Source organism: Xiphophorus couchianus, chromosome 21, assembly GCF_001444195.1.
Source record: "Xiphophorus couchianus chromosome 21, X_couchianus-1.0, whole genome shotgun sequence".
Lineage (NCBI taxonomy): Eukaryota > Metazoa > Chordata > Actinopteri > Cyprinodontiformes > Poeciliidae > Xiphophorus > Xiphophorus couchianus.
Window position 1 is genome coordinate 1207954 of NC_040248.1, and position 27916 is coordinate 1235869.

The 27916-nt window shown below is 42.7% G+C and overlaps 2 protein-coding genes across 3 annotated transcripts in view; both read left to right on the plus strand.

The window, feature by feature from the left end:
• Nucleotides 1–27916, plus strand: part of LOC114136412 (NACHT, LRR and PYD domains-containing protein 14-like) — a 337230-nt gene that overhangs the window by 84859 nt on the left and 224455 nt on the right. The gene's annotated exons all lie outside the window — the stretch shown is intronic.
• On the plus strand, nt 260–27910 carry LOC114136421 (melanoma receptor tyrosine-protein kinase). 2 transcript variants are annotated; one of them, XM_028004386.1, is made up of 26 exons: nt 261–473; nt 11512–11654; nt 12163–12367; nt 13115–13249; nt 13329–13397; nt 13485–13603; nt 14758–14899; nt 15136–15249; nt 15334–15460; nt 15977–16050; nt 16135–16228; nt 16299–16610; nt 16719–16809; nt 17065–17222; nt 17312–17344; nt 17804–17951; nt 18067–18189; nt 18280–18378; nt 19742–19927; nt 20245–20400; nt 20489–20564; nt 23459–23605; nt 23688–23785; nt 23997–24134; nt 25632–25722; nt 25880–27910. In XM_028004386.1, the coding sequence occupies exons 1-26, from the start codon at nt 371–373 to the stop codon at nt 26212–26214; spliced, it is 3516 nt and encodes a 1171-aa protein (XP_027860187.1). In that variant the 5' UTR covers nt 261–370; the 3' UTR covers nt 26215–27910. The 2 variants fall into 2 exon arrangements, with proteins under 2 accessions (XP_027860188.1, XP_027860187.1); XM_028004387.1 differs by lacking the exon at nt 25632–25722 and having other exon boundaries at nt 260–473; nt 25894–27910.

A 27916-nucleotide genomic window follows, 5' to 3' on the forward strand; every position in this document is an offset into this window, starting at 1 on the left:
AACAAAATGTTTCTCATCTCAGATTTTTCTGTTAAACTTTTTGATTTTGTTCTGTTTGTTTTACTTTCTGAACTTTTCATCTCTGATCCAACAAACTGACCTGAACGTCACTAAGGCCAAATGAACCGGAGGAGGAGGAGGAGGAGGAGGAGGAGGAGGAGGAGGAGGAGGAAGAGGAAGAGGAGGAGGAGGAGGAGGAGGAGGAGGAGGAGGAGGAGGAGGCGTGTGTTGGAGGTGTGTGTGCTGGGCTGAGCCCTGAATGTGTTCTGACCCGTCATTCTGCTCCAGTTTCCCTCCCGGATCGGTTCGGTTCGGCGCATGGAGCAGCAGTCCGACCTGCCGGACTCTAGTTTCTAACCGGACCGTCTTCATGGAGTTCCTGCCCGGAGGAGCGGCGCTGCTGCAGCTGCTGCAGCTGCTGCTGCTGCTGCTCAGCATCGGCCGCTGCTGCAGCACAGACCCGGACAGAAAGGGTGAGGCTCCGGGTTTAAACTCTGGTTCTGATCGGGTCGGTTCTGCTCTGACAGGTTCCGTCGTTTGTTCCCTTCATGTTTCTGCAGTTTCAATGAGTTCAGGTTTATTTCCACAAACTGTTAATTTCTCCTTTCTCTGATTATATGAAACATTTATTTCAATAAATTAAATGTTTGTAAAATAATTTCTCTAAAACTGAAAATGATTTTGGATCATTTTATGATCAGAACCAACATGAGACGAAATATTTATACCAAGATTTAAATGTCTGCAGTAAAACTGTAAAGAAATGAGGATCAGATTTAATAAAAGTTCAGACAGAAACTTTCAAATCTGCTTCATGTTGAGGATCTTAAAGAATTAAAGTCGGTTCTGTTGTTGGTTCTGATCCAGAAACTTCAGCTTCACTTTTTATTTCCACTGGATTCTCAGATATTTTCTCTGGAGATTCAGTTTGTTGTTTCTGGTTGATAAAGTTTATCTGCAGGTTGTTATCAGTTATTATTATTTATCAGAATCTGTCCAGGTTCTGGTTCTGACCTCCAGACTGCGAATCAACCAACGTTTATTCTAAATACATTTAAAATATTTATTTAAAATAAATCATCATTTATTGACTCAGACATTAAACTGCCTCTGAAAACATTTATCACTTTATTTCCTCTATAGTTGGTTTGTTTCTGTTTGGTTTGTTTCTGCGGTTCTCCAGGTTCTGATTAACTAAACCAACAGAACCCGACCCAGCGGTTCTGATTGGGTCCAGTTTAAATAGATAGAGGATCAAACATGGGAGAATAAAACAGATTTAAATGAATCTGAGGATTTTTCAGTTTTTCTGTGAATGAAAGAAAAAGATTTTCTGATCCATGTCTGGATTATTAATAAACAGAAACATCATTTCAGGACCAAACGTCTCGGATCCTTCAGATTCTGCAAAACTTTTAGTGATGAAGATTTTAGTGAATAATTAAATCAAAGTGAATTTAATCTGTTGCTGTGAGTTCAGGAGAAATTTGATGTTTTTAACAGAAATATTGTTATTTCTGCTGATATTTACATTTTATTACAACTTCATGAATAAAACTGAAGCTGAAAGTTTAGAGAAACTCAAACGTGTTTTTTGATATTTATTTTTATTTGCATATTTTGATTTTAAGGTAAATTTTTACGTCTTCCTGAACATGAATCATTTTATCAGATGATTTGATGTAAAGTAAAAAGTTTTGTTGATCACTTTTATAATTCAGGATGAATCTGGTCTTTCGGTTTGTGTCGTTCTGAGAACCGTCTGAGCGTCAGGGTTCGGATCAGAACCGGGTTTTCTTCCAGGATTTAAATGTTCTGATCGTTTGGCTCTTTGGGTCCAAATCGATGGTCTCCTGGGTTTGATCTGGACTCAGCGGTTCTGTGGTGAAACTCTCAGCCTTTAGATGTTTCATGATTTAAAGCTGAAATGATCAGTGAGAGGAAGATGGAGGAACTGAATCCTCGTCATCGTCTGAGAATAAAACCAGGACGATTCGGCTGAAATCAGGGAGCAACGAGGATAGTTGAGCTCTGCTGTTTGGGAAGCAGCTGACAGGACCAAGTCTTTGTCTGGCAGATATTCAGTTAGCAGGACGGTTCTGGTTCTGAATGGACCGCTGTCTGCGTTTCCTAGGATCCAGAGAAATTCTCCTGCAGGACGTTCAGGAGGAAGAAAGTTTAAAGTTAAATCCTGGCTGATCAACAAGCAGCAGAACGTCTGGAAAGTTCAGAACTTTTTCCAGAAACTTCTGGTTTTCCAGAAATGAAATAAAAGTTATTTTAACCTGTTGAGGTTTTACAGGACGCATCTGGAGACATTTTGAAGTTCAGACTAAATCTAAAATTATTCACACCCTTAGATTATTCCATGTTTGGTTACAATCAGAAGGTTTTGCTGTTTTATAAGATCTTATGAGACGAAGCAACACAGATAATATTAGATACAGTAAAGAAAATATATTTGTAAATATTTTTATCACTGATTCTGTTTTAACCTCCAGATTTTACGTCTGCAGACCAAAAACGTTTAATCATTTTTCTCTGTAAAGCTTCATAAACTCAGTCAGATCATTTGGAGAATGTCTGTTCATATCTGTTTTAAAGTTTCGTGACGGATTCTCAGCTGGATTTGGGTCTGGACTTTGACTAGGCCGTTCTAACACATGGATCTGTTCCGGTTTGGTCTGTGAAGGTTCTGGATCAGGAGCAGAAATGACTCAGAGGCTGCAGGAGTTTGGCTCTGAAAGGTCAGACTGACTCAGACTGAGATCTTCCTTCCAGAACAGCTTCTTAAAGGGACGGCGCGGCCTTTACATCAACTCACAACATTAAAATAATTAACAATAAACCCTCTGAAATATGACCAGACATGTGATTCACTTAGAGAAACACTCATCATGCTTAGCTTGCTGTCCAGAACATTGTGTGACGCAATGCATGCTGGGAGTCTGAGGTAAAAATGGATTCACCTGAAATATAAAACCTGAAGTGGCTCAACGACCCGGAACGATTCTTTAATTAACTACAGCAAATAGAGAGAAATATGAGACAAACTGTGTTGTCATGGAGACAGATCTGGTTTTATTATGTTAGTGAAAATGTTCAACATTAAAATCATTCATGTTAAACTGAGTGAGGCGTTAATAACCTTCACTTTCTGCTTTTATCAGGATTTCTGTTTTTTGTTCCTGAACTTCAGTAAAAGTCTGATTGTTGAGTCTGGAGCTGAAGATCCAAGGATCAGACAGCCTGAGTGTGTGTGTGTGTGTGTGTGTGTGTGTGTGTGTGTGTGTGTGTGTGTGTGTGTGTGTGTGTTGACTCTTTGGAAGGACCTTGGCTTTATGTAGGTGTGTGTGTGTGTGTGTGTGTGTGTTTGTGCTTGTTTTTCATTGGGGCCGCTGTCAACTGAAAACAGACACATGCTGAAAAGCTTAAATGGTAACCATAGCAACGCTGTTGGCATAAAGAGCAGGACTTTTTAACTGAAAGGGAAAAAGAGAAACCATTCAGCTGGTCTGGTGGATCCTGGAGATCTGATTGGCTCGTGGCTCAGAAGGGGCGGGGCTTAGTGAACTTTACTAATTTAATTTATTGTCTGTCAGCTGATCAGTCTGAGGAAAAGTTTATCTGCTAACATGGATTATTGGGCCTGAAGTCTGAAGTTTTATTTTTTAAAACTTTTTGTCAGTTTTTATTTTTAAGACTTTGTGTTTAATTTAGTTTCTCTTTGGTTTCTTTGTGGTTTCCACGTCGACACATTTTGTCTTTAATGAGTTTTTTGTGTCTTTCTCCTGTTGGGTCCCAGTTTGTTACCTTGTTGTCGTGTTTCTGTGATGCTGGATGTTCTGTTCAGTTCTTCATGTTTCTCTTTTGTGTCGTTTTGCAGCGTTTCTGAACAAAAACAGATTCAGATTAAAATCTATAAAAATGATCTTCAGCTAACGAAGCCGAATGCCCCGGTGGGATTATTTTGTTCTGATCTGTGGATCAGAGTGGCGGGCTAACCAGAACCAGACCCAGTGGGTTCAGGGTCTGGTGTTTGTTGGTTCTGACGGTTTGTCGCCGTCTGATGCAGCTCCAGGGATTTTCCTGGCAGGAATGTGAGGAATGTCAGTTATGGAGCTGAGAAAAGGTCCGCAGGATTTAACAGGCTCTGCAACATGCAGGCGGTTTGTTTGGGGCAGAGAACTGGACCCGGTTCCAACAACCTGCAGTCACTGTGGGATCAGACCCAGGAGGTCAAAGGTCACTGAGAGCTGCTGGCTGGACGGCGCCGTCTGTTTTCACACCTGCAGCTGCAGAGTTCTGCTCTCAGAGCCGCTTCTGGTTCTGAACATGAATCAGAAACAAAAAATATTAACAGAAAATAAACAAGAGATAAAACTAGACAGAAATAAACAAACCTTTTAGTGTTTGTTTACTAAATTATTAGATTTTTGTGTAATATTTATTATTCCAGCCTCCATCTCTGGTTTCTAATCTTTAGTTTTTCTGAGCCGAATGTGAAACGTCTGATTCCAGGAAACTAAACGTGTTTCAGCAAAACACTGAGCCATAAAAACTCTGATAGCAGGTGAATCATTAAAATCATTAAAATCATCAAAATGATGATTTGACAGATTTATTTGATCAGGATTTAATCAGAAACTCTGGATGTTTAGAAGGCAGCAGTTCTTTTTCATCTGACAAATCAGGACAGAAACCTGTAAAAGACTCCAGACTTTCTTTATTCCTGAGATCCATCAGTTCCTGCTGCAGCACCGTCGCTCTGCTGCTGCAGCACCGTCGCTCTGCTGCTGCAGCACCGTCGCTCTGCTGCTGCAGCACCGTCGCTCTGCTGCTGCAGCACCGTCGCTCTGCTGCTGCAGCACCGTCGCTCTGCTGCAGCTTCCAGTCCTCTTCTTTCTGCTCTTTACTCCCATTTTCCTGCCTTGTGAAATAAATCTGGACTTTTATGAGGCAGAATATTGAAACGTTGAAACATGTTGAGGTTCGGAGACTCAGGATGAATCCAGCTGCTGACCAGCAGAACCTGCAGCAGGTCAATTCACAGCCATGATGACGACCACGATGATGATGATGATGACTCTGAGGAATTCACTGAAGCCTCTGTGTTATCTTAAAGCTGCGGTCGTCATGGAAACTTGAACCCTGCAGAGTTTTCTTCGTCAGCCGTGACCGCGGAGCTTTTCAGGATCCATGTTGCCGCGACACGCACTGGGTCAGAGGTCACGACTGCTAATCTGCCTGCTGCAGAACCCCGACCCGGTTCTGCAGCAGAACCCCGACCCGGTTCTGCAGCAGAACTCCGACCCGGTTGCTCTAGGAAGCTGCTGTGTTCAGGAAACGCAGCTTTACGGTTTAACTGTCAGGATGAAACCGATGCTGGAATTTTCCTCAGAGAGAGACGGAGCTGCAGGCCGAGGACAAGCAGCGTCTCGCTCCGAGCCGCGCACAGCGCTGCAGGCGAGGCACACACACCGCTCACACACACACACACCGCTCACACACACACACCGCTCACACACACACACCGCTAACACACACACCGCTAACACACACACACACACCGCTCACACACACACCGCTCACACACACACACACCGCTCACACACACACACCGCTAACACACACACCGCTAACACACACACACACACCGCTCACACACACACCGCTCACACACACACCCCGCTCACACAAGTCAAACACGATCTACACAGGGAAGATTTAGTGATTAGCTGCTGATGTTCCAGCAGGTTCTCTTCTGCCCGGTTCTGTTCAGGAAAATGGACCCGCTTCCTGTTCGACCTGCTGTGACCTTCAGGAGCAAAGGTCATGGAGCTGCAGCTTCCATCCTGCAGGATGAAGCAGCTCTGAGTGTTTTTCTGGGTCGGATCAGCTGAGACTGAATCTGACTTTGCAGATTCTCAGCTGTTGATCAGAGAACATCTCTGTCTCAGTCCAACACCGAGGGTCAGAGGTCAAGGTCACCAACCTGCAGACACACTCAGGGGAACAACATGCAGTCGTTACTTTTCAAAGACTCATCTGAACTCATTGTCCTATTTAAAGTAGGAGAAATGTCTGTGACGACAAAGAAAATCAGAATGATGATTATTTTGGTTTAGGTTCAAACCACAATGAACTCTGTTATTCAGTGCTGCTTTTTTGAGGTTCATAAAAAACATTTTATTCACTTAAATAGATTTTTGTAGTTTTCTGGAACCAGCTCAGGTTCCTGGTTCTCGGTAGATTTGTTCGGATTTCCTGGATTTTGTTTGGCTTCTTTTTCAGTTCATGAACATTTACAGAAAAAGGTTTTAAACACAATAAACTGATCTATGAGTCATTCAGTCATAAACTCCAGGAATGATCCGGGTTTTTATTGGATCTTTAGGCTTTTTGTATTTTATAGATTCTCTTGAAGATTTTCTGTTTATTTTTTAATCTGTTTTTACAGCCTCAGCTGTGTGTTAAACTGACCCAGAAATGAGTAAAAACTTAACAAAATCCTGCTGGTGGATTTTAAAGATGATTCTGGAATCAGTTCATCTGGAAGGTCAGAGCCGAGTTCAGTCGATTTGCCTCTCATACGAATCAATAAAAGCTTTTAACTGCAGTTTAAAACCAGAACGATTTGAAACGACAAACGTTTCCACTGATTGGAGCTGCAGGCGGTCGGAGCGTAAAACTATCGATTCCATGTCAGCAAACTTTCATTAGAGACACTTTTTAAGGTTTCCAGTCATAAATAATCTGCTGCCATCGAGCCGCTTTCCACTCTCTGCTCCATCAAACAGCCTGTAAGATCAGGACTGGAGGGAAAAGCTGCGAAGTCGATGAGCAGGAAGGAAAACGGAGACAGAAACACGGAGCTGCAGGTCCAGGCAGGCAGCAGCTCTCACTGATTCCATCTGAAAAACAAACAGGATCCACATGAGAAGGTTTCTGCTCAATCACAGGTTCAACCTGCCAAACGGCAATGGAGGAGCACAGATTGTTTATTACAGACAGAGGTCTTCCTCTGCAGGGGGGAGTCAGACGGCTTGTTGCAAAGATCAATGAATCCTTTTTGATTTTTTAGAAACATACCACAGAAAATCAGAAAATGCTTTCAATTTTACAAAGTTTAGAGAAATAATGACTTTACAGGTAAAATCTGCTGGTTTCTTTTACATTTAAAGGTTTTTCTGTTCTGCTGGTTTGGTTTCATGGATTAATTATCCATGAAACCAAGATCGTTTCTCCCATTAATGAAAAGTTTGTATTTTTATTTGTTGGTTTTCTTTCTGCTCTCTGTTCGGTTCTTAAAGTTGATGTTTATTTGAAATAGTTTCAGGTTTTCTGAGCCTCATAATGAGCCGTGAAGACAAACGTCTGCAGGTCCAGTCATCTTGCTTTAGTTGAATTTGGTGAAAGTTATGGATTTATTGAATTAGTAGCTCTCTTATTTGGTGGATCAGTTGTTGTTACTGATGCCTTGCAGTAGGAAGGTTGTGGGTTTGAATCCCAGCCTGGAGTTTGCATGTTCTCTCTGAGCATCTAAAGGTTTTCTCCTGGTACTCCGACCTCCTCAGATCCACACTCAGCAGTTTCACTGAGAGAATCCATCCTTGTTTATTCTGTTTATCATCATCGGTTTAGAAACAGATGAGGAATGAAAAGCAGACGAAGAGTTGAAGGTTAAAATCCTGAGGAATTTATCCTAAAGTCAGGAGAAAAGCTACGATGTCCAAACTGCAACTTTCCAGGAACAGCATCTGTTCCCAGAACCTGTTTGGATCTAAACTTGTTTCTGGGTCTAAAGTCTTTGGGTCGACATGTTCAGGTCTTGTTGACTCGGTTTGGGTTCATGGGTTGAGCGGCTCAGTGTGTCACAAACAGGGAGGCTCAGTTCAGGCTGAACACAGAAAGCGTGTTGAGGAATCAGCTGGTCGATTACTGATAATCTAATCGTCCTGACAAACACACGTCTGTCTGAGCAGAACATTTCCTCCAGCAGAACCAAAACAGGAGGTTTGAGAGAAAATGTGCTGAGCAGGTTGCAGGTGTGCGTGTGCGTGTGTGTGTGTGTGTGTGTGTGTGTGTAGGAGTGTGTGTGATTCTTATCTCTACCTCCATCTCCTGTGGTTTTTTGAGAAAAAGGCTGAACCATCTTGGCTCTGACTGGCCGGCGCTGTGATTGTGATCTGCTGCAGGTCGAGAGTTTCAGGAACGTTCATTTCCACTAATCTGATGGCAGCGAGTAAAACAAGCAGAGATTCACATGTGATAACAGAAGGGAGTGTGTTAAACCAACATGTGACGCATTTTGGTCCGTCTGCCTCAGTTCTTTGCTTTACATGGAAAATTTGGACTTTTAGGGTTTCAGAAAAGAGGAAGGAGTTTAAAAAGTTTCATTTTGCAGCACAGACATAAAAACTGTTAATATGAAGTTCAGTGACGAATAGAAAACAGTCAAGATTTCTTATTGACACATCAGATGAAATGTTGAGCTGTGCTTTGGGATGTTCCACTGATATTTCCTGTTTTGGTACATCAGCTTCATTGTTTTTATAACTGTGCATAATTACATTAAAATGGACAAAACAGGGTGCAACTGAAGGTCAACTGTGTTATTATATTGTCTAAGTAATGCTATAATGATCCTGCTGTTAAACCCTCTGAATCATGCATTATGTGTAACTAAACACTTGTTAAGGTTTTGTGTTTTTGCACTGATGGAGCTGAACATGAATATAAACTCTTAGTCTTTAGTTTGTGACTGTAATGTTTCTCATGATGAATTTTTCCGTCACTCGGTTCTATCTTTAACTCTCAGCCTGCGTCGGGTTTCAGAGGAGCTGCAGGAGACGCAGACAGGCCCGACCTGTTCCTGAACAAACAAACTGTTTATCACCACACTTCACCTTCCACTGAGTTTTCTATTCAAACCCGACAGGGATGTTTCTGCTGCAGCTGCTGACTAAGTTATCTGGGACTTTACAGAATTTACAGCCACTCAGAGAACAATGACTACACTTTAGTTTTGGAAAAATCACACTGTAGGGAATAAAACCAGCAAATATAGAAAACAGGAAGGAAAGAAGTTTTTGTTGTTTCCATGTGACTCCGTCTGTGCAGAACCATCCTCAGTATTTTAACAATGGTCTGGAAATCTGAAGCTGGAAGCTGACGGGTCGGCTTGGATCGTTAAACGTTCAGTTTATTTTGTCGTTTTACATCCAGAGATGAAAACATGCAGGAATTTATGGCATTTTGTTCCCTGACTGCTGCTTTGTGGATTTACATGATCAGATTCATCATCTTTCAGAATATTTTAGCTTGTCGCCATATTTGCTTTGGCACATTTTTAAAATTATGTTTTTTATTCATTTTTGTTTCAGTTACTTTAGAAATATCCACAGAAGAAAAACCATAATAATAATTAATATTTTTGTACTAGTTTAGTTTGCCATGGAGGAAACGATCCGTTTCATGGCTGAAGTTTCTCTGAGCTCAACTGTCTCTTCCTCTCATGTTTGATTGTTTTGGCCGAGTTCTGGTCCGGTTCTGTTCTGGTTGTGATTCTGTACAGAACCGTGTGAAATCAACACAAACTGGACCGGACGCCTGCATTCAGCCTGTATGAACCGATTTCTCTGGAATAACTGAAGGATTCGGCAGGAGGGAATTCTGATGAACCTTCCAGGTTGGAGATGTTACCGGTTTGAAGAAGAGACTCTGAGAAAAGGAGAAATGAGGAATGAAAGCAGACGGATGTTGAGGAGAGAAGGAAAATAAGGATGTTTGGGAATCTTCGATGTAGGGATGGGAATAAACAAGTGGGAGAGAAGAGAGACAGCTGGGAGGAGAGTGGGAGGACGGATGGACGGATGGAGATGCACTGAGGAAAGAGAAACAGGAAGAAGGGTTGAAAGCAGACTGGAAGAAAAATAATGAAGGAATGAAAATAGATGGAAAGCATGAAGAAAAAAGAGGATCAAGATAGATGATAGAAGGAGGGATGGAGATGGAAAGAAAGGAATAAATAAGAAAAGTCATTACGTCTGAGTCCAGATGTGGAGCGTTCCCCATGAGGCTTCGACCAATGGGACGGTCCCTCAGCCAGCCGGCAGCCAATCAGGATCACTCCCAGCTCAGCTGTGTTGTTTCTGTGACATCACAGCAGGAAGTCAGCCAATCAGAGTTCAGAGGAAAGACTCATCAGTTTCATCAGGGAGAAACATCTGAACAAACCGCCGTTCATCTCTGAGCTGTTAGTGTTGGACACACGTTGGTTCATCTGGTGGACGGACCGTCCAGGGCCGGCCCAAAGGTCAGCGGGGCCCAAAGGTCAGCGGGGCCCCGGGAGAAATAAACCGGGGGTCCATCAGCTCCGATCTGCCTCCAGTCATCAATAACTCCTCCTTTAGCCTGAACAGACCATCATTCAGTTCATTTATTTGTCCTTTAGATTTAGTTACAGCCAGCTGTGGTATGAACCTTCCCAGCAGAAATGTCTCAACTTTTCTGATTTCCAGTTTTTTTTAGGCCTGACTTCTTAGAAACGTCGTTTTGAAACCTAATGGGAAAAAATAAAGCTAAAGTTTCTCACCTGCATCTGATTTTTACTTTCTGTTTATGCATTAAGGATAGAAATTGGTGGAAGTTCTTAGTTCTGATGCTTTTAACGAGTTTCAAAAAATGTACTGCTGATCCCAGTTCAGAGCTGATAAAAGTAAAACTCTGATTCTGATCTCTGGCCTAATGATTGGTTCTGACTGTCATCAGGATGCCGAGTCTGTTGATGTTCCAACATGGCTTCCTTCCTTCCTGAAATGGTTCGATCTGATCTGTGTGGCTGTATCAGAGCAAAATGTCAGTCGTTCTGCTCAGAGAAAGGAACTGATTTCAGTTCACCGTTCAGAAGCAGGACCCACTCAGAGATTTTACCGACCCTTGACCTCTGACTCCTGAGCTGCCGGTTTGTTTCTAACAGAGACGTGAGCCTGCAGAGCTTCATTCCTCTCTGACTTGTTCAACTCCTCTAAGCCTTTGCTGCTGGGATGTGCCACTCCTCTGGCCTCGTCTCTTTATGCTCCTTTAATTGTCTGAGTGGAAACTTCACCTGAACAACTCAGAGGGTGTAACCGTAAAACATCGGCACGCGTCTGAAGAATGAGGAAGAGTGAGGATGAAATTGGATATTTGGATTCCCGTAATAAAGAGAAATTTAGTTTGTTTCATATTAATATTTGGTTTTTAACCAGAAATAATTAATTTTAAAATCTAAAACAGAGCTAATACTTTTTACAGCTCTGAATTATCACCTGCCTGTCATTTTCTAAGAGCAGAAGTTTGATGCTGCAGTAAATTTCTCACTAAATTATTCTAACTCAGATTTTAATCTTGCTGCAGATTAAAACTGAATCTTTTCTCCTTAAGCTCTGTGTTGCCATGGTTACCGGGGAAACGGCACCACTCAGTGGCCGGTAGAGGAACTGCAGTGAACTCTGTGTCTGCTTTCAGTGTGCCAGGGGACGAGCAACCAGATGACCATGCTGGACAATCACTACCTCAAAATGAAGAAGATGTACTCTGGCTGCAATGTGGTTCTGGAGAACCTGGAGATCACCTACACCCAGGAGAACCAGGACCTGTCCTTCCTCCAGGTGAGTCCGGTCCGTGTTACGTCATCACGCTACGTCAGGCGCCGCTGGTTTCCCTCCGGATGGACATGTTTCTGATCAAACTCCTGATAAAGTTTCTAAAGACGCTGCAACACCTGACATGTCAAACTGATCACGTCACTTTCAGTCCTTTGTTCTTTTAAGGTTTACATTTTTATCTTCTGAAAGGTTTTGACATGCAAACAAAGCTCCTGATCCAAACATCATCTCTGTTTTCATTCCAAGCAGATGTTCCTCTGATCTTTGTTCAGTAGTTCATCTGTTTCTCTAATGAATAATCATTCAGGCACAGAAAGGCTCCTAAACTCAAGAAACAATCTTTTGTGATAAAACCTATTTTAAATGTGATCATTAATTTGGGATTTGAGCTTCCAGTTGTTTCTTATAACATATTGAACAGACTTATTAATGTAAATCCTGTCATAATGCCTCAGCTGAAGGTTATTGGATAGTTTTTCAGGTCTTCAGCTCTTTCTCTCTGCCTCTTCAGTCCATCCAGGAAGTTGGGGGTTACGTCCTGATCGCCATGAACGAGGTGTCCACCATCCCTCTGGTCAATCTGCGTCTGATCCGAGGACAGAATCTCTACGAGGGCAACTTCACCCTGCTAGTCATGTCCAACTACCAAAAGAACCCGTCATCACCAGATGTTTACCAGGTTGGCCTAAAGCAGCTGCAGCTCAGCAACCTGACCGGTGGGTGGAGCAGCTTCTGGACGATGTTAGAAACACAAGCAAGTGTCACCAATCAGGAGGAGAAGGGTCAACATTACAGATGTGTCCCAAACCAACAGAAACTGCAGAGAAAGTCTGTAGCTGAGGGAATATTAGCTGATGTGTCATAAATGTGTAGGACAAGGCATGCTGGAGGAGCTTTAAAACCCACAGGATTGCGCAAATAAAGGTTTGTCAGTTGGAGTTCTTGGCAGCTGGTTGAGTGGGTGGAGCTGCAGGATCGTTTGAAAGTCTTCTTTCAACAGAACATTGAGATCTGACAGCAGGAAACAGACCGCTCCTTGGCACTTTGTGCCTGATGACGTACGACGTTCACCTTGATTGGTTTGGTTGAGTCACACCTCTGCTGTGAACACATGGCTTCATAATGCTGGACTTTTTTGGTGGCTGGTTAACAAATTTATGCATAACATATTTTACAGAATCATAAAGGTTTAGTGAAAAAGAAAAAGCTCTGGTCAGAAATTTCACATTCATGAATAAACCTCCAGATTAATTAGGTTCTTGTTCAATGTTCAAGGATGGAAACATCGACTCGGCATCTAATATAGTGTCTGCTGTCATGTTTCTGATTTCATGTTCAGTCTCTTGTTCATCCTGAATGTATTTTTAAAATGGCTGAAATGCATCATGAATAATGTTTCAGTTGTTGAGTGAAACCTATATTTTTACAGAAATTCATTGTTACAGTTTGTTTGCCTCCAACAGAGATTCTGTCAGGAGGAGTGAAGGTCAGCCACAACCCTCTGCTGTGCAACGTGGAAACCATCAACTGGTGGGATATCGTGGATAAAACCAGTAATCCCACCATGAACCTCATACCACACGCGTTTGAACGCCAATGTATGGAAAACATTTCTAAAATATTCATTAATGTTCTCATCCTGGCTGAACGTTGTTGGTAACATGAATGTGTTTGCAGGTCAGAAGTGTGACCCCGGCTGTGTTAACGGGTCGTGTTGGGCACCCGGACCAGGTCACTGCCAGAAATGTAAAGTCTTCCACTGTTTCTTTTACGTTCCACCATCCTGGCTGTTTGTGTTGAGTGAGTTTATGAATCTGCCTCTGACCCCGTTAGTCACCAAGCTGCTGTGTGCCGAGCAGTGCAACAGGAGGTGCCGCGGTCCCAAACCCATCGACTGCTGCAACGAACACTGTGCTGGCGGCTGCACCGGACCCAGAGCCACAGACTGTCTGGTCCGTATCAGATGATCATAATCACATTTCATGTAAAAGTACTATTGACTTCAATGACTTTTTCCATGAATGTTGCTACTGATCACCACATGAACTAATATTCTTGATTTCCATAATTACTTGGAAAAGCCTGGGAGTTCAGCCAAACCGTCTGCAGGTGCTTTATGGACTTGGAGAATGTGTTCAGCTGTGAGGTCACTGCAGGAGGGTGAGGTTACAGGTCCTCTGATTCAGGCTGTTAGGTTTAGACTGGTGCAAGAGCTGGGAGAGGTTAAAAAGACTTGTTTCCACTGAGAGTTGCCCCTTGTAACTGTTCTGTTCACAACTTTTATAGACTGAATTTCTAGGCACAGACCTTAAGAATCTATTGTTTGAGGATCAGCTTTATCTAGACGATGTGGTTCTTCTGCCTTCATCAGAACGTGATCTCCAGTTTAAACTGGAGGGATTTGCAACCGAGTGTTGACCAGAAAAGGGCAGAGTGCCTTCGCCATGTCAGGGACGATGTCCTGCCCCAAGTGGAAGAGCTGAAATATCTCGAGGTTTTGTTCACAAACGAGGGAAAATGGAGCATGAGACTGAAGGGTGGATTGGTGCTGCGTCTGCAGTAAAACCAGCGCTGTACCGGCCTGTTGTGGTGAAAAAAAAGCAGAGCCAAAAAAATTACCCTCTTGATTTACCGGTCTACGTTCCTTCACCCATGTCTGGCCACCAGGAGGAGCTGACTCCAGTGATTGGCAAAGAGAAATCTGGGCTTCACCTGGATTAAGTAGAAGATCATGGATGGATCCAGGTTATATTCAATATATTAGCTAAAAAAGTGTAAACAATGTATTTTGGTCTAAAAGTCACAAGCCAGAAGAAGAACAAGAACATAGACGCTCATCATGGAGGTAGTGAGTGGGTTTTCCTATCTGGGCTTTGGAATGAACTTTTCTTTATCACCGGTGGAAATTCATTGAGATTTTTATACAATTTTTTCTGCTCAGACATAACCTTCTCAACAGTTCCAAAGAGTTTTGCTTCCTGTGAGTCACAAAGATCCGTTCTACTGTTTAGCTAACAGACATGCGGCTCATGTTCAATCTTTGTTTCATTTTTATTCTGGTTTCATTTAGTTTCTAACTCCATTTGTTCCTCGTTTCTTCATGCAGGCCTGCAGGGACTTCAACGATGATGGAACCTGTAAGGACACCTGTCCTCCGCCGAAAATCTATGACATCGTCAGCCACCAGGTGGTGGACAACCCCAACATCAAGTACACTTTCGGAGCCGCTTGTGTCAAGGAATGCCCTAGTAAGTATAAAAAACATATTCATATCAGATCATCCAGCCTTCAGTGGCCTCTGTATGCTGCAGAGTGTTACATGTAGAAATAGTTCACTTCAGATGAAGAACTGATTATGTGACGATGTTTGAGGTTCCTGAAAATGCAGCTTGATTAGATCTGTCCTGCAGCTGGTAAACGTCTGTCAGTAAGTCGCCCGTTGTTTAGTCTCTGATGTTGCCTTAATGTTTGTCTTTGTTCACAGGTAACTACGTGGTGACAGAAGGCGCATGTGTTCGCTCTTGCAGTGCAGGAATGCTTGAGGTAGATGAGAATGGCAAACGAAGCTGCAAGCCATGCGACGGAGTCTGTCCCAAAGGTAGACCGACCCACACACACACACACACACACACACACACAAACCCAGAGCAGATTCCCAGAGTTGTTCTTGTTCTTCCTGCAGTGTGTGATGGAATTGGAATCGGGTCTCTGAGCAACACTATTGCTGTCAACTCAACCAACATCGGGTCCTTCAGCAACTGCACCAAGATCAACGGCGACATCATCCTCAACAGGAACTCCTTTGAAGGGTGAGGACATTTTCACCTTTTCTTCTTACATTTCTGTCCTTCCATCATCCATCATGCTGACCCTCTGTGGGGTCAGGAAGGGGTCTGGTACCGATCTCCAGGGGTCAACCTGGACAGGTCGCCAGTCCATCGGAGGCCACCACAGACTCCTCTTAACTTTGCATCTTGAAAATGAAAGCTCCTTCCAACTGATTAATCCAGGCATATGGATTCAGTAAGAGTTATTATTCTGAATGGAGGTGAGCCACTGATCAGTGTTTGGGTTCTGCTCTGGTTCAGAAAATAAGCCATAAATGAGTCCAGGAGTTCTCATGTCGCGTTCAACAGGATGACCAAAGTTTTTCCAAGCTTCATAATCGAATGTTTGATTGATGCCAACATGAGAAACAATATATGATTCAGAAATACAGAGTTTAATTGTCCAAACTGAAAATTGTACATGACTTTTGTCCAGTGTTGATTCTGGTTGAATATCCTGCTCTGATGTCTGTGATTATGTAACGGCTGCTCTTCCAGGGATCCACATTACAAAATCGGGCCGATGGATCCTGAGCATCTGTGGAACCTGACGACAGTGAAGGAAATCACTGGTAGGTTTTCCTCTTAGCTTTGTCATTAGATCAGAAACATGTCTGCAGAAACCAGCCTCAGAGTTCAGCTTGTTGGTGTCGCAGGTTATCTGGTGATCATGTGGTGGCCTGAAAACATGACGTCTCTGTCGGTGTTCCAGAACCTGGAAATTATCAGAGGAAGAACTACGTTTTCCAGGTGAGTTTCCGTGTTTCTTTCTATCTGTAGTTTTCCCAGCTGTGGACCAACAGTGATGTTTTCCTCCCAGAGGGTTCAGCTTTGTGGTGGTTCAGGTGAGTCACCTGCAGTGGCTCGGTCTGCGCTCCCTGAAGGAGGTGAGTGCTGGGAATGTGATCCTGAAGAACACGCCGCAGCTGCGCTACGCCAGCACCATCAACTGGAGGCGCTTGTTCCGGTCTGAGGACCAGAGCATAGAGTATGACGCCAGGACTGAGAATCAAACCTGTAACAACGAGTGCTCAGAGGATGGCTGCTGGGGCCCGGGGCCCACAATGTGTGTCTCCTGTCTGCATGTGGACAGAGGGGGGCGCTGTGTGGCATCCTGCAACCTGCTGCAGGGGTGAGAGACCTGCAGTCTGTACATCAGCTATAGTTCTGACGTAATTTTACTATTCTTTACGCACTTTTTTGCATGAATTTAGTTGTTTTGTTTTGTTTCTTGGTGCAGTGAACCCAGAGAGGCCCAGGTGAACGGCAGGTGTGTTCAGTGTCACCAGGAGTGTTTGGTGCAGACTGACAGCCTGACCTGCTACGGTCCGGTGAGTTCACATCCACTCAAACAATGTCTGAAAGATTAGAGCTTTTACATTTTAATTCAGAATCCATTTACTCACAGGAGAAACACTGCATATCCAAAAAGTATTCCTCATCTTCGTCTGAGATGAAACTCTCTTTGACTCCATAAACTGGAGTTTGGCAAAATTATGGCCTTTTGCCATAATTTGTTGCAATTTGAATTAAATGCTTTGCATGAATTTCTGTTATCTCTGAGTATTAAACCCTTTTTTGTGCAGGGGCCAGCCAACTGCTCCAAGTGTGCACACTTTCAAGATGGCCCCCAATGCATCCCTCGCTGCCCCCACGGCATGCTGGGAGACGGAGAGACTCTGATCTGGAAATATGCGGATAAGATGGGCCAATGCCAGCCGTGTCATCAGAACTGCACCCAAGGGTAAAACCTCTTCATCATGAAAGGTCTGAGAAGTTTAAACCAGCAGAGAAAATAAGTGAAGGTTTATTTTATTGTCTTTGTGTCTGCAGGTGTTCTGGTCCTGGACTGTCTGGCTGCAGAGGGTAAAACTACAAATAAAACCACAAACATACAGCAAAACATGAGCGAATCATAAACAAAAACATCAACAATGCTGAGTTGATTTGCCACAGTCGACTGGTTGACGAACTGAACCACCTGAACTAACAGGATCTGTAGTGAACTTACCAACTTCTTTGCAGAGAAAATAAAAAATAATAATAATTTACACATCAACAACAAATCCATTAGCAATGCTCTGTCCAAACATAGCATCAGTCTGTTGGGTTAGCTTAGCCTTCTTCATACCAATCAACCTTCCTGTGAGTCGTTGAGCAGGATAGAAATAATGACATCATATTGATCAGGAATTAATCTGTTTATGTCGATGTAAATGACCCTGGAAGTTCACATGATGATTTCGTTCAGTATGGATAAGAAAGTGTATAGACCCGACCATTTTTTTGACTCATCTGTTTTTTGGTCTCTTTGTTTCCCACCAGCGATATCGTTTCCCACTCCTCTCTGGCAGTGGGGTTAGTCAGTGGACTCCTGATCACTGTAATTGTGGCGCTGCTCATCGTGGTTCTACTGCGGCGCCGGCGAATAAAACGGAAGAGGACAATACGCCGCCTGCTCCAAGAGAAGGAGGTGAGCGTCACTCTTAAAACACAACTCTGGCGTTGGAAGTGACTGGAGAATGTCAAACGAAGACAAACTCTCTGACTCTTGCTGGTTGTGTCTGATGTTGTTGGACATGTTGCAGCTGGTGGAGCCGTTGACTCCGAGCGGTCAGGCTCCCAATCAGGCCTTCCTGAGAATCCTGAAGGAGACGGAATTCAAGAAGGACCGAGTTCTGGGCTCCGGGGCATTTGGGACGGTCTACAAGGTACCAGCGATGGCTGAAAGCAGAAGACCTTGTTAGAAACTCTCTCCTCCTGAGATGATGAAATAACTGACTTCATGCCTCTCTGTTCAGGGTTTATGGAACCCCGACGGAGAAAACATCCGGATCCCAGTCGCTATCAAAGTTCTGAGAGAGGCTACGTCACCGAAAGTCAACCAGGAAGTTCTGGACGTAAGGCTTTGCTTCTCCTCTGGTTCGGTTTGCTCAAGAGCTGTGGTGGGACTCCAACTTTCATCTTGTCTTGTGTGTTACGTCTTTAACTGTGTTGGCTCTTCTGAACAGAAAGAACAAGGTTCAGTTGGATGTTGGGTCTGTTCCCTTTGGACAGCACCAGTATTTATTAGGATTACTGTTTCTGTTTCTGCCCAGATTTTCTCATCGTTAATCACAAACCAGTCCAGAGCTTACCGCTGATCCCACAGGCTGATGTGATTCATTAGCAGAGAAATATTAATGGATTTACATTCTGGCTGGGATTCTTTAAACATGATATTCAACAGTTTCCTGATGGACTCTCCTGCCTCTGTCCTTCATTTCAAACCATCAGAGATCATGTTGTACATCAATGTAGGACTCATCTGTGCAGCACATCTCTAAGAGCTGCTGTTTCCTATCATATGACAATATGCTGCATATGTAGCATTCACAGTTAAAGGGTGATTGATGGGAATGGATGTTAAGCCACAATACCTCTGAATATGTTAAACTGGACAATAATACATAGAAAATACAGAAAACTTCTGTCACAAAACAGAAGGTGAAGCGTAGCAGTAAACATTTGGATAAACTGAGATTTGTATTGAAATGTTTTCAGAATTAATATTAAGTTCAAAAGTAAAAGGTCAGAAAATGTTAGCAAGTGCAGACATTTGGATGTAAAGGGAACTCAATTAGGACAATTTTCACTTGCTAAATTCAAAAATCAAAGGATGAAAAAAGAGCAAAAAGATAAATAAAATGTATATTTATTTGTCTTTCTGCCATCTCTGTTTTAATATTGTTGCATAAATCAGAATTAATATGGCATATGAACAAATTAATGTTATTTTGTGGTTTCATAAAGTGAATTTCTGATTTAAAATTACTTTATACATTTTTAAAATAATGCAGTATTTATTAGTTTTGGAACAAACATTCCACATCACATCATAGCTCTTACTTTGTAGATTTATAAATGACTTTTTAATTAAGTCTGATCAGCTAAATATCTGCAGAGTTCTTCTGTTTATCGACTATTAAACTAAAACAATTCATACTTTTGTATTTCTCTGCATATTTATGTACACATATAGTTAATTATTAATGAAGTGAATATGACTCTTACATATAGCATCAAACTGTGTTTTATTTTATAAAGTAATTATTTGTTAAAGATGACCAGATGATATTTCTGACCTGCTCTGCCATGTCGTTGTGTTTATGGACCGTCGGTGTTTCTGACGCTGCAGGTTTTAATTCTTTATTAAATATGACCTGATGACTGTGGGATATTCATGGACTGTTGGTGTTTGTGACTCTGCGGGTTTCCCTGCAGGAGGCGTACGTGATGGCGAGCGTGGACCATCCTCACGTCTGCCGCCTGCTGGGCATCTGCCTGACGTCGGCCGTGCAGCTGGTGACGCAGCTGATGCCGTACGGCTGCCTGCTGGACTACGTCCGGCAGCACCAGGAGCGGATCTGCGGCCAGTGGCTGCTGAACTGGTGTGTTCAGATTGCCAAGGTGAGCCAGGAACCTCGGCGCTCAGTAATCCTGCTGAGGCTCGTTAACCTGAACGCATCAGGATGAAGGACTGTTAATCTCTTCAGTCCCGTCTGAAATGTTTAGATGCTGGGAAAATGTAAACTGGGTCAGGAGATTAGAGTGAATTTGGGTTGTTCTGGATCACACGGTCTGGGAAACTTTTTCCAACACTGACTTAAAGTTAAAATCAACATTTCATGATAAGCTGGACAAAATAATGGAATTCAAATATTTATTTATCTATTTACCGGTTAGTTCTGGTTTGTTAAATGACACACTGTGTCCTGCTGGTTCAGGGAATGAACTACCTGGAAGAGCGCCACCTGGTGCACCGCGACCTGGCAGCCCGGAACGTCCTGCTGAAAAACCCGAACCACGTCAAGATCACAGACTTCGGTCTGTCCAAGCTGCTGACGGCTGACGAGAAGGAATACCAAGCCGACGGAGGAAAGGTGCCATGGCAACGCCTGACTGGTTTCTGTTTGCTGTTCGGACTGAAAACATGTCAGAGATGAATCACTGCTGCATCTCTGTGAGCAGGTTCCCATTAAGTGGATGGCTTTGGAGTCGATCCTCCAGTGGACCTACACCCATCAGAGCGACGTGTGGAGCTACGGTGAGGAATCGTCCCCACAGCGCCACCTACCTGCCTTCACCCTCTGCTTCCTGTTAGCCGGTTTAAACATCTGAAACCACACAGCCAGAGGATTTAGACTGAATAAAATACTTCTACACTATTAGTGAATATTGGTTGCACATTATCATCTCTTGTTCAAAATGTTAAATGCTTGAGACTCAAACCAGAGTGAGATTTTTGTACACTGAACAGATGCTGAACATCAGTGTTAGCATGTAACCCTGATTATATTGATTTATTCCTGATTATATTTAATCTGATCATGGAAATCTTACCAGTTTTCCTGTTTGAAATTAGAATGAGTGATTTGTATTACTAAAAATTCAAACTTAGGGCTCTTAGTTTAGCTAAAATCCCATCTTACGTTGAAAGGACGTGGCGTTCATTTATGGAGCTCCAGTAGCAGTCAGTCAAGCCACAAATCTGAAGAAGCCTCTGACTGGAGACTGTTGCAGCCTAACAGCTCCACATCCAGGCACCAGAAACATTAGTAACATAGCAACACATCCTGGATGACTCCATCCATTAGCATACTCTGCTAATCCGCCTCATTTGCTTTTGCTGCTCGTCTTTAAACCTCTGGTTGGCTGTGAGGTCAGAAAGATGTTGGAGTAGGGGATATGATCGATGGAACTTGAACTTCTTCCTTCTCTCTCTGCTCTGCATCCATGAAGCCTCCTTTCTACCTCCTCTGGGATTTGGGGTCAAAGTCACTTTAAGCCCCACGTTGGGCGCCACTTGTTGTTGCGCAACACCCCCCCCCTCCTTTCTGTCTCTACTCTCTCACTCTCGTACTTCCTCTTCTGAGAGGGGAGATGTGCTACCAGCTCTCCGTCTAACGGGTCCGTTGAGTTTCCTAAATCTGCTGGGATTTACCCTGTCCAGAACTGAAGTAAACTCTGTTTAAGCTGGTTTCGAGAAACGATTCGCCTGGTTATCTGACGGCCTACATCCAGGTGTCCCACCCTTCTTCCCCCTGTGAATTAGCCAGACTGAGCAGCCTACAGCCAACTAGTTTCACAGAGCACACCTGTTAACGGTCGCTCGTTCTCTATTTTGCAACTTGCATTTGTTATTGAACCAGGTAGGTTTTAGTGACTCGGGCGAGTCCCAAGGATGATGTTTTAAATATGGGCTACCAGCAACCTAAAAACATTTTCCACTTCTTCCTCTCCAGAATCAAACATCACAGCTATTTTACAACCATCAAAGAACTTTAAGGTGACTCATTAACTGAATGTCCACAACATCTTTTAGATTTTCTTTATGCTAAATATTTTATTAGTAAGGCATTTTTGCAAGGGTCAGTACAGCTTAATTCAGTAGCAGAAATAATCAAATAAGTAAAATCAATCATCTAGTCTATCTTTCCCTACTGCTGACACTGAGTACTAAAAAAGGGAACCTTTGAGAGAGACGGACGGAGTTTGGCGCCTCGAACCCCAGACCTGGCTTGATGATGAAGAAGGTGCTGCAGCAGGAGGAAGATGTTGATCGGCGAAGGCCAGGATCTCCGCAGGTCCGATGAGCTTCTTCTCCGCATGGATGCTGAGGTCACACAGGACTTGGTGCTGGCAGGAAAAAAGGCACCAGTTCTTCTTCCTTGTCTTTGTCTTCATCTTTGTCTTTGGGGTCAGAACCCAGCCGATGAGAGAAGTGCGATTCGAAGCCACAGATTGTGGGCCAGACGGGTTGGTCTCCATGTGCAGGACAGTCTCCGGCTCCGTGGCCCCGGCTCTTCTTCAGCTGCAGAGTTCTTTGTCCATCTCGATCTTGGCTCGAAGCTGCCCGGAGGATCCAACGAACGGTTCCTCTTTTGCACCCACCTTATATAGGGTTTATCTGTCTGCTTAGACAGATGATCTCATATCCATCACTGTCTTACAGACATTTCCTGATGTCTGTGCCAATGTCTCAGGGTTGCTCAACCTCCTGTGTCCCTTGCCTGCACAACCTTTCACCTACTCTCTACCTCCAACATATCAGTGATGTTTAACTGCAGTTACACCTTTTTACACCATTTCAAGTTTAATGTCAAAATCACATTTATCACATTTATTTTCTTCAGCTTCTCTGATCTATCATTCATTTATGATTTTATAACCATAACTTATTAGTTACTCTTATTATAATCTTAATGTGAGTTATTACAGATGTTTTTCTGAAAAGAAACCAAGAATAATACATGATTCTAATTATTTACTACTAAAGTTACAGTTATTTGTTTTTCTTGTAGTTCCCACAAATATAAGTGTAAGTATTATTACAAGTAAATCAATATTAATATAAGTATTTTACTTTGAATCTTATCAAATTACTCAAAATGTTTAGATTTAATTTTTTAAAACTTTCATGCTTTAAAATATTCTCAGCTATTTTTATAAATCTGCAGGCTGGAAACTTCCTCTTTTTCCAGGAAACCTGCTTTTCCTGTTTAATGACTCTCTCTGACTGACTATGATTTCTTATGATTAGATAGAAAAAAGTAGAATTAAAGCAAAGTTTGCATGAGACAAAAACAACACACACAACCAGATTTATTTTATTGACACTTAAGTCTAATGTTGGGCCTTGATATCACTTGAGTGATTCATTTTAAAGATAACTTTATTTATTATTACTGTTAAACTAAAATCTCCAGCATGGGGAAGTGGGATGAGCTCGGATTTTCTTGACAAGGTGATATTTTATCTACCTGAGGTCCACAAATTGGGCAAACGAGTCCGTTGACAGGACAGCTACGAGTCATTCTAACTATAAATGGCTAAGTGTGTTCCTGCAGAAAATGAGGAAATTGTTCTTTTTCCTTTTGTGCGGTGTTATTGCTAGGCTAGGCTAGGCTAACCAAGCTAAAGTCACTCCTGTCTCTGCAGGTGTGACGGTTTGGGAGTTGATGACGTTCGGATCCAAACCGTACGACGGCATCCCGGCCAAGGAGATCGCCTCGGTGCTGGAGAACGGGGAGCGGCTGCCGCAGCCTCCCATCTGCACCATCGAAGTCTACATGATCATCCTGAAGTGTAAGAGCTGACCCTGCAGGTGGCGCTGCAGGCTGGCTGGGCTGTTTCCTCATGGTAGTGTGTTGTCCCCGTCTCCCTGCAGGCTGGATGATCGACCCGTCCAGCAGACCCAGGTTCAGAGAGCTGGTGGGCGAGTTCTCCCAGATGGCCCGGGACCCGTCCAGGTACCTGGTCATACAGGTACGCCACCGCCCCCACCTGACCCTACTATAAAACACTAACAGAACAATTCTGGGTTTTCACTTTACGTTTCAGAAAATATATCCAAAGAGTCCAAATCAAAATCTAAATGTTTTTCATTAAGTAACTGAACATTAAGAAGCGAATCTAATCAAATATGGAATAATAAAGTATATTTGACTGTTTTGGTTGCCTCTGACTTGTTTCCCAGGGCAACCTGCCAAGTCCGTCTGATCGGAGGCTTTTCTCCCGCCTGCTGAGCTCTGATGACGACGTGGTCGACGCCGATGAATACCTGCTGCCGTACAAACGGATAAACCGCCAGGGCAGCGAGCCCTGCATCCCGCCGGTAAAAACTCTGATGCTAACCGAACAGCAACCTGAAACAAGTCCTGGAGTTTCTGGAGTTTTCATTCTGACCCGGAAAGTCCGAGGTTCCTCACCGGCTGGGTCTCAGAATCCAACATGGCTGCCGCTCATACAGACAGCTGTCAAGATTTTCATCTGAATTTGTGTCTCAATAATCTGATCCTTATAAAACCATAAGACCAGCTAATAAAACTGTTGCCACAAAATTAAATGACATAAATCAGGATTTCTGAGTAGTCTGGAAAAATCTGGACTTTAACTTCAGTAACTTTCTAGGTCTGGATCAGCAAAAACAACTAAAGTGTGGAGGATGTTGTATTTGTAACTGCTTTTCCATTTGGCCATGTTTCATGTTCTTCCTTCTTTCCTGTTCCTTCTTAGTATACTTCCTTGTGTCCTTCAATCCTTCATTGTCTTCGTGTCTCATTGAATAAGAGAAACAAGAAACTTTTATTTATTTATTCCTTTGTCCGTCATTCTTTCATTTGTACTTTTGTTTTTTCCTTCCTTCCTTCTTCTCCTGTCCTTCCTACCTTCCTTAATTACTTTCCTTGTTCCTTCTTTCAATTCTTTTCGTTGTCTCTTGTTTTTGCAGCTTAGATATTTAAAACATTCCCTTTATTCACATATTTACCATAAATTTATTAACATTTGGTGTTTTATATTTTAACTGGTTTTCAAATTTACAATATAGTTGGTGTTGGGATTTTAGCCGTAGACAGTAAAGAAGCTCTCTCACCTGACGAGACGTAGAGCAGTGAATCCGTCTCTCCTTAAAGACATTTTCCAGTTCTTCCTCACATCGTGTCTTTATGAAACCTTCAAAATAAAAACAGAAGATTTGGTGTCTTACTTCTGTGAAAGAATGACATATAAATAATATTCTTTGCCACCTGTGTAATATTTGCTTTGGATTGTTATGACACATAATATTAGAATAATATATTTATAATTATAAATAAAATTGTTTTATTTCTAAGATAGCGCTCTTGTGTCAAATAATTTAAATCAACGTTAGGGAATAATTCAAACTTTTTGAAAATTTACAAAATCTCAGTTATCCTTCATAGCGTGGACTGAACACCGGCGTTACATCAAGCACTAAAGCTAATATTAGCTGGCATTTTATGGTGGACAAAAATACAATATAATAATATTCTAATTATAAAATATAAACAATAATATGTTCATCTTACTTGTGAAACGTTATCCCCTGAGGTCTCATGGAAATAGTCCGTCGATCTCAACAAAAATATCCGGCAGTGCCGAGTCTTCTTCTGGAACGACGGCTCCAAGATGGCCGCCATATTTCCTGTGCAGCCAATGCGGGGTTTACTCTTTACTATGTCTATGATGTTAACACACATGTCCTGTTACTGCCGACCACCAGGGGGCAGAACACTACGTAAAGTGAAATAATGGGCATGTTTTATCCAACATGGACACTGATCCATCTGAACTGTGTGTGTTTTTTTAGAATGGGCATCCAGTGAGAGAGAACAGCATCGCTCTCCGGTACATCTCTGATCCGACCCAGAACGCGCTGGAGAAAGACCTGGATGGTCACGGTAGGTTCTGACCAGCAATCACTTTCTTCAAGAAATCAGGAAGTGATCACAATAATGGAGTCAAACAGACAGGATACGAGTCAGATGCAAACAAGGAGTTTCACCATAGCAACCGAGTCCAGGCTCTAAATAAATCTTCCTGATGTTTGTGTTCCAGAGTACGTTAACCAGCCTGGGAGTGAAACCAGCAGCAGGCTGTCGGATATCTACAATCCCAACTACGAGGACCTGACGGACGGCTGGGGCCCGGTGTCGCTGTCCTCCCAGGAGGCGGAGACCAACTTCTCCAGACCGGAGTACCTGAACACCAACCAAAACTCGCTCCCCCTGGTGTCCAGTGGCAGCATGGACGACCCCGACTACCAGGCTGGCTACCAGGCTGCCTTCCTACCGCAGACTGGAGCGCTCACTGGGAACGGCATGTTCCTCCCTGCAGCAGAGAACCTGGAGTACCTGGGACTGGGAGGCGCACTGTACACTCCTGTCCGCTAGGGGGCAGCAGCGCTCCGACTGAAACTGTGGCTTTGCTCAGATAAACAGTGGACTGTTTTAAATTGGACGGATAACTGGATTTAACTCAGATGGTTCACTGTCGGTTCTCCAGAGGACCTGAAACAGAACAAGAACTTCCTGTTCCTTCAGGCAAAGGTCCAATCTTTGGCTCTAAGCTGACGGGATGAACGCATCTGGAAAATGGAGCCAAACATTACCCAGATAAACTGTAAAAACATAAGCTAATTCAGGTTACATTAAAAAAGACTCGCTCAACTCTCCTGCTCTCACATGTGGGTTTGGATGCTGCAGGACGATGCAGATGTTTTAATCCTGGGCGCTTCTGTTTCCAACATTTACATTCATGAACTGAAAATATTTAAGTTTTCTGAAGATATGCTTTGACTGTCAGTCAACATGATGTTTGCAACCTTAAATCTTTCAGAAAAAGAGAAAACAGCTCTACTCCAGATATTTATAACTGCCATTTTGTAAAAAAAAGAATCTGCATTCACACAATCTGTTGGTTTTCTATCAGAACAATTTTATACAAGCCTTGCAAGAGCAGGTGGAAATAAAATTAAGCTTACTAAAATTGAAATTTTGTAGAAGACAACGTTGGGTGAACGAAATAACACAAATGGTTCCGTTTTATAGGTTGTAGAAGGACAGAGGAGGACATGTCCACCATGTTTTTTAATCCTCTTTGGACATCATGTTCCCACAGATACATCAGTGTTTTCAAAAATCTCACCAAAATCTGTGTGCATGTCGACACGAGGTGGAGACGAAGTGGAAAAATTTTAATTTTTACTAAACATCAGAGTTGGTGGGGAGATTTGAAGAGTTTACTAATTTTTAAAAGATTATTCAGTAATCTGGAATAATCTTAACTCGTTTTAAATATAGGAAGGAAAATGTGAACAAATCTTCTGACTACTTGTCAACATGGAGACAGACTGTAGGGGGCAGTGCTCACCGTGTTGTGTTCATTCTGTGTTTTAGAAGAATCGTCTCCAAGCTAGCTTCTGTTAGCAAAACAGGCTAATTATTTCCCGCTGACGGGTTTACAGTGAGTTAGAGAATGTGTTTGACGGATTTGATTTGAAATTTGTTACTGTGACTTAGTGAGGTGGCAGCCATGTTGGATTTTGACATTCTAAGTCAAAACTTCGACTTAAAAGAAGAACTGTTCAAGTTAGTTCATTTAAAAATGAATAAGGTAAATGGAAAGCAGGCAGAACAGCTCCCCCTGCTGGTACTGCCAGGGTTCTACAAAAAACACCACTTCCATAAAGAATAGGTCAGCTTCTTGTTAATAATGACTTGTTTCTTATACTATTATTGTGAATACATGTACTATGTTGTTTCTGTAAATGTAACTTTAAATGCGTTCAAAGTGAGAATGTGTGAATTTTAAGTTCAGCTCTGGATGGGAACCAGTGCAGAACCTGTCTGCTGGTTCTCACTGAGGAGCACGGTTCAGCTAAACTTCACGGAACCATTTCAGTCCAAACTGTAGCACAAGGAGAACCTCCTGTTGTTGTCTGACTTGAAATATTCACTCTTGATTGTTTGTGTTGTTGAATTTTTGCTTTACTTGACAGAAATGAGCCAAACCCTGACGTCCTGCTGCTGAATATTACTGCTAGTCTCTGTTTGTCTTTAATGTTTATTGATTAAAAAAAACAAAGTTGTTTCT